General features: G+C 35.8%; 1 protein-coding gene across 7 annotated transcripts in view; it reads left to right on the forward strand.

The window, feature by feature from the left end:
- DMTF1 (cyclin D binding myb like transcription factor 1) overlaps positions 1-12,310 on the forward strand; it is a 44,018-nt gene that overhangs the window by 5,860 nt on the left and 25,848 nt on the right. For 5 of the 7 annotated variants that reach the window (XM_003896378.4, XM_017956993.3, XM_021936111.2 and 2 more), the window contains 3 exons: positions 5,128-5,250; positions 6,550-6,666; positions 8,059-8,181. In XM_003896378.4, the coding sequence (XP_003896427.1) occupies positions 6,558-6,666; positions 8,059-8,181 (232 nt within the window). In that variant the 5' untranslated portion in view covers positions 5,128-5,250; positions 6,550-6,557. The remainder of the gene's footprint in view (positions 1-5,127; positions 5,251-6,549; positions 6,667-8,058; positions 8,182-12,310) is intronic. The other 2 variants (XM_021936110.2, XM_021936109.2) reach the window with 1 other exon arrangement.

The following is a 12,310-nucleotide window of genomic DNA, read 5'->3' on the forward strand; positions in this document are numbered from 1 at the left end:
ACATGCTTAAAAACTCAATGATTAAAAGAGGTCTAAAAGGTAATTTAAATATTACTCAGTCTTATTAAAACCACTTCAGCTTGTCTGAAAAACGAAATGCTGCTAAGGAGAGAATTCTGTACCATTAGTTAAATGGCATCTAACAAAATCTATAATTTAAGGAACAAATCAAATACATTTTAGTCTTGCAAAAAAACTTCATTGAGATCGTTACAGGAACAGAATGCTATCCTAAGTTTTCTAAAATTCTTGAGTCATCAATGAGTTGAAACTTGAAGAGTTAAAATAATTTTAGAAAGCCATAATTCTTGATGCAGAACATATTAGTTTTTAATGACCAGAAATTCTTATTTCTTCAGAAAGCATTAAATAACTGTTGAAACATACCACCTATCTAGTGATTTATCAAGTAACCACTCAAGATTTATTAAGTACACATTTAAATTTTATGTAATAAAAGTCAACTGGCATTTTGCACATTCACTGTATTTCATTTTACACATTTTTTTAGGTCTTCATTTATAGGGGATAAAACTTAGAAAACATTCTTAACCAATATTTTCCTTAGAGTTAAATGATTCAAACTACAAGTAATGCTAGGCTAAGCTCTGTCATTAATACTGAAACCTAAGTTTTTCAATCAATACAAAAATGATCTGGCTCACTGTTAACTGCCTGACAAACTTTAAAAAACTTGTTAAACAGCAGATTACAAGAAATGTTTCCCCTGTTCTTTTAAAAAACAAGACTATGAGATACATAATCTAAATGAAAATTTACAGATGGTAGCCGAAATCCTGTCAACTTTCAGCCTAGTGTAACAAATTCCATAGTTATGCATAAATAATTCAAAATTCAAGTTTTTAATGGAAATGTCAAGGCATACAACTACATTTTTCAGATAGGGACATGATAAACTAGAAAATTAAAGCTATCAAAGCTATAAATAAGGAGTGCATAAATAAACAGCAATGCCAAAGCATTAGGGCTGTTAAAAAAAATTTAAACACGTCTGATGGTTCTTTCTGTAAGCAGCTCTCCACTGATAAAGCTATGGATAAAACCAATTCCTTGCACAGCTTTCTAATAACTGATGACAAAGCTGAATTCCTTGGTCATAAAGCTGTACACCAATAGACAAAATTTTCATATGTATTCAAAATTCTTGAAATCTCAAGCAGATCTTCCATGGTCTTCCCAACTGCATTTAGATTTGCTGCTACCCTCAGGTATTTTTTCCTTTAATTTACTAAGGTATCGTGCTATTTAAAGATACTCAGCAAACGATGAAAACATGCGAAAATGCCACTTCAGTTAAAATAGCTGTTAAAATTGTGTTTATTTTTATTCCATATCTTCTCGTTTTTAGTGTAAAAATAGTACATATGGTATAACCCATTACAAAGAAGGAAAATTGAAAAGAGCTGATGATGTGCAGTCATGTGTTGCTTAATGACAGAGTTCTGAGAAATGCAGTTTGGGTGATTTTGTGTGAGCATCATAGAAAATACACAAACCTGTATGTTACTGTACTGAATATACTACAATTTTAACAATGGCAAGTATTTGTGTATCTAAACATATCTAAATATGGAAAAGGTACGGTAAAAATATGGTGGTGTCATCTTACAGACTTACCGTATATGCACTCTGTTGACCAAAATGTTATGTGGTACATGACTGTCTTTATTTTGCTCCAAAAAGGACCAAAAAGGTGATAGCAGAGTTGGCGATTTTCCTATTTTCTTGACAAACCAAATGGGGAGGGATTCCAGAAGTTATTAACCATAGGTTCATGTATAATCAATTAGAAGACAGGCACTAAATTACTAAACTTTGTACCCCACTATCACAATTTGATTTATTCACCAATATTTCTCAGTCCAACATCAGAATACAGTTGTATTCTGAGTAACAACTATCTTGACTGCGCTTGGTCCTTTTGTTCTAATTTGAAAGCTAAACTTCGTGAAAAAAGTATCTGTAGGTTGTCATTTCTTTTCTCTTTTTTTTTAATTTGACGAAGCCTTGCTCCAGGCTGGAGTACATTGGTGTAATCTTGACTCACTGCAACCTCCACCTCCTGGGTTCAAGCGATTCTCTTGCCTCAGCCTCCCAAGTAGGTAGGATTACAGGCGCTTTCCACCACACCCGGCTAATTTTTGTATTTTTAATAGAGATAGGGTTTCACCATGTTGGCCAGGCTGGTCTCAAACTCCTGACCTCAGGTGATCTGCCTGCCTTGGCCTCCCAAAGTGCTGGGATTACAGGCGTGAGACACCATGCCCGGCCTGTAGTTTGTCTTTTCTTCCCTACTTCTAATTCTGTACTTATTTCAGTAAGACTTCTGCCCCTACTACTCCCACCAAAACTACTTTTGTTAAAGGCACCAGTTGTTCTCCATATTACCAGATTACATAGTCACTTCTCAGTTATCTTACCCTCTCAGCAGTTTTCAACATAGTTGACTACTTAATGCTCATTGAAAAAACCCTCTTGTGCTTCTTAGTTAACACGTCTTAGGTTTTCTCCCTCATCTCTAGCTAGTCCTTATTCTCCTTTGTTTGACTTCCCAGATTTAGTAGGGTGCTCTAGAACTGTAATCTAGGCTGTCTTCTCTAACCTCTTTCAAGAAATCTTTAAAAACAATGTGTATGCCCCTAAGATTTATAGTTCTAATCCTGGCATGTTGAACTCTAGTTTTATATATTTAACTTTCAGCTTAACATCTTCATTTAGATACCTTATAATCTTAGTATTAATGCTAATATTAATAAAAATAACCTACCTTTTGAATTTTGAACTGTGTGTGTTACCCATTAAAAGTGAAACTAGGTCAGTTTCTTAAATATTAATAAATGTACTGACCACATAGCTCAGACTATAGGGGGAAAAAAGTGAATCAAGAACATATTAAAGATATCGGGACTGGGTGCAGTGGCTCACGCCTGTAATCCCAACACTTTGGGAGGCCGAGGCAAGTGGGTCACCTGAGGTCAGGAGTTCGAGATCAGCCTGGCCAACATGGTGAAACCCCATCTCTACTAAAAAATACCAAAAAATTAGCCGGGCATGGTGGCACGCGCCTGTAGTCCCAGCTACTCGGGAGGCTGAGGCAGGAGAATTGCTTGAACCCGGGAGGTGGAGGTTGCAGTGAGCCAAGATCCAGCACTACACAGCCTGGGCAACAGAGCAAGACTTCATCTCAAAAACCACAAAAAAAGATGACAGCATAAAAACAAAGCGACTATATCCCCAGTACCTGCGTATAGTAGAGGTAATATATTTGGATATATTTGTTGATTGAACAGATAAGCTTGTTAATTTACGAAGTAGCATAAAATCATTCACTAATCTCTAACCTGAATTGTAGAACTTTAAAAAAGAAGCCAGGATTCCTGTTCTTTTCCCAATGTTGTGGATTAACTTGGGTCCTGAAATAACTATTGGCAAGATTACCAAGAGTAGAGTTTACATTTCAATGGTTGGGATATAAATTTGTGCAACTTTTGGGAAAATATATTGCAGTATGATTGAAGAGTTCTGAATTTTGTCATATCCTTTGATTTAACAATTTTTATTTACTAATATTCAAGGAAATGGAATGTAAAAATATGTTTTTCAGTATGGTTTAAGGAAATTAAAAATTGGGAACAACATAAACGTCCAGTAATAGGATAACTGTTAAATAATGTCACACTTTTTATTGCAGCACAAGCTCTATTTTTTGCTTTTTTGTTTTTGAGACAGGTTCTTGCTCTGTCACCCAGACTGCAGCCTTGATCTCCTGGGCTGCAGCCATCCTCCCACCTCAGCCTCCAGAGTAGCTGAGATTACAGGCATACACCACCACACCTAGCTAATTTTTTTTTTTCTGGAGACTAGATCTCATTATCTCAGGCTGGTCTCAAGCTCCTGAGCTTAAGTGATCCTACTCCCAGAATGCTGGAATTACAAAGGTGAGCCACCACGCCTGGTACAGTGTAAGTTTTAAGTAATAACTTTCGTTAGATGCCTACCTTGGTTTCCTTCACACTTTTCAGTCTGAGCAAATTCTAAAAAAGCAGGATATAAAATTGCAGAATACACTATAATCACAGACACACAATACACCGGGAGATGAGATTGGAAGGAACTACACCAAAGAGTATGAAAAACTGTTTGGAAAGTTTATGGATGATTTTAACCTTTTTTTTTTTTTTTTAACTTTTTTACATTTCTTTCCCCCATCTTTTGCAGTAGGTATTACTAACAAGCCAGCCTTTAAAAAATTGATTCAGAAATAGCAACATGAAACATGAAATCCAATAGCTTAATGTTTCTCCAGCAGAGTCTGTACCTTTTTCACTGAAAATGCAAAGAGGATCTAATTAGAATGCTGAAAAAATTAGAATTTTAATCCCTAATTTTTGCTGAAACATCCCCTCAAACCTCAAATCTTGTACTTTTTTTTTTTAAAGCTCTGGTTGGCTTTTGAGGATAAAGATGAGAAGCTTATTGAAAGAAACCTTTAAAAACCATTTCATATTTCATAAGGTTTCACATTGCTTTCAAGAGCTTGTAATTTGTCTTCTCTGGTGTAATTGTTTAAGGTCCCCCCTCACACACAGATTCTTAGATAGGGTTGCTCACCTGTCATCTTAAAAGGGTTTTCTGAATGAATAGGGTATTATATAATCTTTATGCTTTAAGATAAAACATAAAGAGAGGTATTAATAATTATAAAGAAAAACTATAGTTACTGGTAATATTTATGGTACTGTATTGATTGATAATACACATCATGTTACATAATGGTACCACAGTCTACAGTTCATAGAACCACTAGCATAGCTGAGCCTGGTTTTTTTTTTTTTTTTTCTCTCAGAGAACGTTTGTCTGCCTGATGAGAGCCACTTGGGCTAAGAAACTAACTGTGAATAGTCATCATTTCTGTCCTTTCTTCATTGGGGAATATTTTTAGAGGCTAATTTCCAAAAGTTCTACTTAAAAAAGAAGTCTGGTTTTGTCTTACTCTTCGAGATGAGATATCACAGAGGCTTGAGCCTAGACTGTCGTCAGCATACTGCTATACTATTCATTTGTTCTTATTAAACCTTATTGTGTGTAATGCTGTTACTTTTTCAGAGTGTTGCAGAGATAGGAACATGGGAGAGAAACAATCTGGATAACATGAAAGTGATGCTGGTGGCTAAGGGAAGGCAACTTGATTCTGTGGGAAGGGCTGTAGCTGATCCATCCGTTGTCTAGGTAAGTCTGCTTTTGTTGCAAGGACGTCACATGATTTGCAAATTTGTCAAAACTAGATCATGATTTCTATTTACCTTTATTTTGGGAATGGCATAATTACTATTGTAAAATGAATGATGTCCTTTTCAAATAGTAATTTGTATAGTAAAATTTTAATGAATTATTGGATCTTCACCATGTAAATGTTAAAAGTTTTTGTGTCAAAGGAAAATACATTCACTTCAATGGTAAATGTATGAATGGACTAATATCTTGTGTATAGGAGCCAGAGAGAGCCAGGCATGTTGGCACATACCTGTACCCAGTTACACGGGTGGCTAAGACAGGAGTATCACTTGAGCTCAGGAGTTCAAGGCTCTAGTACACTTAAGATTGTGCCTGTGAATAGCCTTTGCACTCCAGCCTGGGTGACAATGCAAGACCCCTTCTCTAAAAAAAAAAAAAAAAACTTAATAAACATTGAGTAATTATATCACGGTTTATGTCCTCTGTGTTATTTAGTTGGTAAAACATACGTGCCAAAAGTGAGTATTGAGGCAAGAACCTCTTTAAACCTTATAAGGTATTTCTGAAGACTTCAGCCAGGCTATTGACTATAGTGTCATGCCTTTCCCCCCGCTAGCCATGAGATATTATATTCCAAGACTAATTATTCCATCTGTCTGAACAAGAGGAAAATAATATTTGTGTAAAATAGCAGGTAAGGATACTTTGAACAATGTTCAAAGTTACCTGTTTCAAAAGAAGGACTAACTCATCTCTTAAAATTGCAATTTGGTCAGTGATGGATGTATGTACTTTTTCAATATTTTGAAAAGAACACAGCAAGAATTATTTAGTGTTCCTGTGTTTCAGATAATAGAGCTTAAATACCTGTAAAAAATATTTTGGAAAAATAATTCTTAAGATAAAAATTTTGATGAATCTTCTGCTAAAGAAAAAGAAGTTAAGCACCTACAAAGCTGTCCATAAAAACACAATCAAAAAGTGGTGAGACTTTTGCTGCTAAGACAGATTCTCTTTGGTTGGATGTGGCAAAAACATTAAGTATTATAAATGTTGTAGGTGTTTAAAATTTATCAGAGCAAACAGAGTCTTGCAGATACCTAATTCTAAATAATGGGTGTAAACTTATGAAAGGCAGTTTTTGAAATCTGAACTCTCATTGCAATTTTACATGAAGAACACTGTAGGCAGATACCCAAATAAATATGTGTGGTATTTCAGGGGATTATAAGGGAATACTTCATATCTGGGAATAAATTTTGAAATCCTGATCTAGAATCTGTTCTTGTACAGATTTGAGTATGAGCACAGTGGAAGAGGATTCTGACACAGTAACAGTAGAAACTGTGAATTCTGTGACTTTGACTCAGGACACAGAAGGGAATCTCATTCTTCACTGCCCTCAGAATGGTAGGAGAACTTGCTGATATATAATTCTGACTCTCTGAATTTATTTATCACTTTTGACCCCTATTGCCCAAATAGAGGTCTAGGTGCCTATGAGTTTAATATAAATGTTAGCTTTTGTCAATCTTGTTGCTATGTTATAAATAGGATGTTGAGCCCCCAAAGGTAATGATGGAATAACTATAATATATACTTATTTTTTTATACTAAGTGGTACCAGCAGTATATTTAATTCATTAGGAAATGTAGAATTATTCCTCAATGCAAATAGACTTTTTTGTTAGAACCTGTGTTAAAGAATTGTACACAGTCATTTGAATATGACTTAATATGATGATCTACAATGAATTAAGAATCAGTAGCCTTCCAGCTGATAATTTTGTTGTTACTCCTCTGCTTGCTCATTATTTATGTCATTTATTTATTGTGCTCTTAAGTTCATCTTTACTCAACCTAGGTTCTGTCTTCTCTTCTCACTCTGTACATAATTCCTAGGTTATTTAATTCAAACGTAGAATTTTAAGTAGCACCTACCTATAAAGATGACTCAGACTCTGTCTTTATACAGAATTCTCTGTGCTTCTCATAGGCACCTTAAGTTTCATACATCCCAAACAATCCTTACATGTACTTCCTAAATTACCTAGTTCTCTTTTTTCCTTTCTCTGTGAATTTCATTAGTGTCCAGATCATGAATGTGGTTGGGAATAAATTATTTCTCTCATCACCTGCATCATTTCATTTGAAGACTTCTTGATAGTATTGTTTTTTAAATCCATTGCATACTGTCTGTTTCAAGCCCTCCTTTGTTAGTTCAGTTTCTCATTTCTCATCTAGGTATCTCTAATAGCTTTTTAACCAGTGTCCTACCTATAATCCATCTTTCAAGCAGCTGATGAAATTGTTCATGATACAATTAATAGCATAAAGCTTCCCAAGGTTTTTAGAATATAGTACAGGTTCTTTAATTTGGCCCATAGGTCTCCAGTCGTTTCTGCTTTCCTCATAGTCTTACCTCCTGCAACATTTCATATACCTGTGTTCCAGCAGATCACACTATCTTTATTTTCCTAACATACCTATACCTTAAGCTTCTCATACCTCCATGTCACTGCACATACTGCTTCTACTGCCAAGAGAGATAGCAGTTTTCCCCGGGCTTCCCTTCTCTTTCACGTTTGAGACACCGCCTTCAGGAGTTGAATACTGTGGTAGGCATAGAAAGGCAGTGTCCTTTTGAATCCTGTTTGCACAACTAGGTTTAGTTAAATGAGCAAATTGGTTAGAAAATGTTTTTAATAGATAAAAAAATTGTAGAACCATTATTAGAAATTTTGTTTTGCCTCATTGGTTTGAAATTTTTGAGATTTTTATTTGTTTGTTTTCTTCCATTAGAAGCGGATGAAATAGACTCAGAAGATAGTATTGAACCTCCACATAAGAGGCTTTGTTTGTCCTCTGAGGATGATCAGAGTATTGATGATTCTACTCCTTGCATATCAGTTGTTGCACTTCCACGTAAGTCACTACGTATTAAGAGCCATAGAGTTCCCTTTTAAAATCAAAGTTTAGCTTCCAAGACATTCAATTGGCATTTCTAGATAGACTTGGACTTAATGCTTTTTTCTTCATTTAGTCAAAACACCTCTTTTTAGCTAACAATAAATACTGTGTGCCAGACATATCATTAAATGCTTTTACGTATATTGCCTACTTTAATCTTCCCAACTTTTTTTTTTCAATTGCCCCACAAGGAGCCTTTTTAGACTTTTTTTTCCTGATTGTACTTTTCATGAAAAGTACAATATATCCTCAAAAATAGCTTGTATTTCTTAACGTACTGTCTGTATGTCCTTGCTTTGTTCATAAAGATAATAAAACTTTTTGTCACATGCATTTCCCCCCACCCCAAGAACCGTATTTGCCCTCATTGAGAAAGCATGCTTTACAATAGGTACTAATATTGTTATTCCTATTTTACAAGTCAGGAAACTGAGACACAGAAAATTATAATAACTTGGCTAAGAGCATATCTAGGCATTCTGGTTCCTGTAGTACATACTCTTGACCCCAATGCCATATTGTCTCTTCAGTATGCTATATGACAACATGAAAGTTAGATAGAAGCCTAATTAGTTTATTCTTACCAAGAAAGTTCTTAATGTGTTTCTCTTCCAAGATCATTTAGAGTAGACTGGCTTCTATAGGAGGTATAATATTTCAAGTGCAATACTGTTGGCCCAAGACCGCATACCAACTGCAACATTAGGTTGTATTTCTGATTTGCTTAGCAAAGAGTATGGAGTGTTCAGGAAGATTCTGGAGTAGATGCCTTAGTCCATGGCAATGGGGATGGGACACATGGCTGTTGGTGGCACTCTTAGCACAAAGGAGAGTTTTGCCATAGCTGAGAACTTTGATTTTACACTCAGCATCAGACAAAATCACATCTTCATCTTTTGAAAAAGCAAGAGCAGGTTTTCAGCCTGGAAAATCATATCTTAACAAGTAGATATGTACTCTGAATTTAGAGTTAATTGCTTGCTAAATTGAACAGAAAAGAAACTTTTAGTTTACTATAAGACTTTATTAAAAAACAGTGTTAATATTGCTTCCAGTTGTGGTATAAACAAGCATAACATATTTCTAATTAAATATTCTTTCCTCCTAATGATGATTCCTGTGTTTTTTTAAATCTTTCCTAATTTGACTATTATGTTGTGATTCAATTCTAAAACTTAATTGGCCTATCTATACAGATGTAATCCTAAATATTTTCTAAACTAGAATTTCTGAGTAGCTAATTTGAAATGAATTGACTTTAACCAATTCATTTTGTTAAAGTGAAATGCCCTGTTCATGATTGTAGGTTCAAACTACACTTTATTATGTTTTTTTATGGTGGTAAACCAAATCCTTAATGGCGCTTCAGATAATAGAGGAAGGTTGACTTGAAAGCACATGAGCTGCTTAATGTTGGGTCATAGCATCATCACATATGGAAGACACACTGGAGCCTAATACTTAGCAATAAGACTGATAAAGTTTATCTGTCTGGATCGTAAAAATCCTCACAGGCATCAGCCTCTCATTAATCACTCTAACTCACTTACCTCTTCTCTTTGTAGTCATCTGCCACTACATTTATCCCATTCCCTATTTATAGTTATAACTATATAGTGATTACAGTATTCGTCTAGATGATTCTTTCAGTACCTTAGCCTCTTATTCCTTTTGTTCTCCATTTATTACTGCCTTTACCACTCTTACCTGTTACTAGAGTTCATTTGTGATCTATTTCAGACTTGCTGTTTTCCTACCACTACTTCTGTTTTTCCAGCTCACTTCCTGTAGCACTCTGTAACTCCTGCAGTCTTTTGCCTCACTGGGACCCATTGATCCTATTATATTATCATTGTTTCTTCTCTACTTGTATCCTTTCTTTCCTTTTTACCCTGTTTTACTTTTATGGTTAATCTTATAATCACTGTCTTGCATTCACCAAGTCCTTTTTTTTCCTCTCACTTATTTGGTGAAATCATAACTGTCTAAATCGATTTTTGCCTGTTTATGTCTGTACCAGTGCAGCTAATTGAAAAGTATTAGAGAAAAATGACACAAGCAGGCTGACTATTCTCACGGGCTCATAATGCTGCCTACCAGTAACAACAGTTCTCTAGTGTTCTTTTACCCACTCTGAGATGACTATTTCATATGTCCCGAAACTTCCAAATACCTTTTCCACCTTTTTACTCTGAGCCAATAACCCTACTCACAAAGAATTTGAAGTGACCAGAAAATAATTTCTACAAATTCCTACTACCACAAATACATACCTACCTGCATCTATGTCCATTCATATATTCGTTGTCCTATCTTAGGCCTACCCTTCCATTTACTAGATTTTATCCCTTTTACCTACTCAAGGACATTGTTCCAATAATTATTTTGTCTCTTCTGTGTCACCAGTTTTTCTTCTACTGAGTCATTACCACAGTATCACAAACATACTGTTATTTTTCTTTAAATAAAAAGTCCCTGGTCAGGCGTGGTGGCTCATGCCTATAAACCCAGCACTTTGGGGGGCTGAGGCGGGCAGTTTGCTTGAACCCAGGGATTTGAGACCAGCCTGGGCAACATGGCAAAACTCTGTGTCTACAAAAAATACAAAAATGAGCCGGGTGTGGTGGTGCATGCCTGTAATCTCAGCTACTAGGGAGTCTGAAGTGGGAGAATTGCTTGAACCTGGGAGGTTGAGACTGCAATAAGCTGTGAGTGTGCCACAGCACTCCAGCCTGGGCAAGAGAACAAGAGCCTGTCTCAGAAAAATAAATAAAAAGTTCTTTTAGCTCACTTTTGGTTCTTACTCAATTTTCCTCCTTGCCTTTAGAGCAGAATACCTTGAAAATTGCCTGTATTTGCCTTCATTTCCTTTCCCCATTTTTCCTTAAACTTACTCCAAGCTTTCACCCCTTAACTAAACTGTTTTTCCCAGCTCTCCAAAGACCTTCTTGTTGCCAAATTCAATGTTCACTTTTTTAGTGTTTGCCTTACTTGATCTGTCAGCAACGTTTGACAATATTTATTACTCCCTTCTCCCTGAAACGTTTTCACTTGGCCTATAGAAAATATTCCTCTGGTTTTCTTTCTATTTTTCTGTCCATTTCTTCTCAGTCTCTACTGCTGACTTTTCCATGTCACCAGAACCTCTAAATGTGGAGCACCCCAGAACTAAGTCCTTAGACTGCTTCTTTGTTTACTCACTTTTTAGGTGATCTCAACTTAAGGTTTCAAATACTATCTGGTGTTAACCACCCCAGATTTATTCCAGACCAGACTTCTCATTCTCTAAATATTTAGTAGTTGTCTCAAACTAGTGTGTTTAAAGCAGAGGTTCTATAACTTCCTAAATCCTTAAATTTGCTTATTTTACAATCTTCTCAACTAATTAGTAGCAGGTGTATTCTTCCAGTAGTTTTGATTTTTTTTAAAAAAAAATGTAATATTATCCTTAGCCCTTCAGTCTCTTCCATCTCCTCTTTGTCTATAAATCATAGTGGCTTTGCCATCCAGAATACATTCACAATTTGAACTACTAGCCATTCTCACTTGCCTTCACCCTAGTCCAAGCCACTGACCTATCTTTATTGCATTTGCGCTTCAGATGGTTTTTCTGATAGCACAGAGTGAGTCTGTTAAAATAAAAGATTATATTATTCCTCTATTCAAAATCTTCCAGTTGTTTCCCACCTAAGAGTTAAAACCAAAACCTTTTGGCTTACAAGGCCCCACACAATCTCCTACTGTTCTTGTTTAGTCTGCTTTAGCTGCACTGACCTGCTTGCCATTCTCATGAACACTCCAAGCATGCCCCGTCTCAGAGCCTTTGCACTTGGCTCTCCTTGAAATGCTCTTCCTTGAGATTCCTGCAAAACTAGCTTCCATCCTCACTTGTTCCAAGTCTTGGTCACTTTTCCCAGCCTCCTATAGAAAATTTCAAATACTGTCCTCCACCCCAACAGATTCCCTTTCCTGTTTTATTTTTTCTCACTACTAATCACCATCCAATGTAGTATCTGGCCATTTTGTGTCTTTCCCCACTAGAATATAGGCTACATGAAGAAATGATTTTTGTTTCCCTTGCTCA

Source organism: Papio anubis, chromosome 4 (genome assembly GCF_008728515.1).
Source record: "Papio anubis isolate 15944 chromosome 4, Panubis1.0, whole genome shotgun sequence".
Taxonomy (NCBI): Eukaryota; Metazoa; Chordata; class Mammalia; order Primates; family Cercopithecidae; genus Papio; species Papio anubis.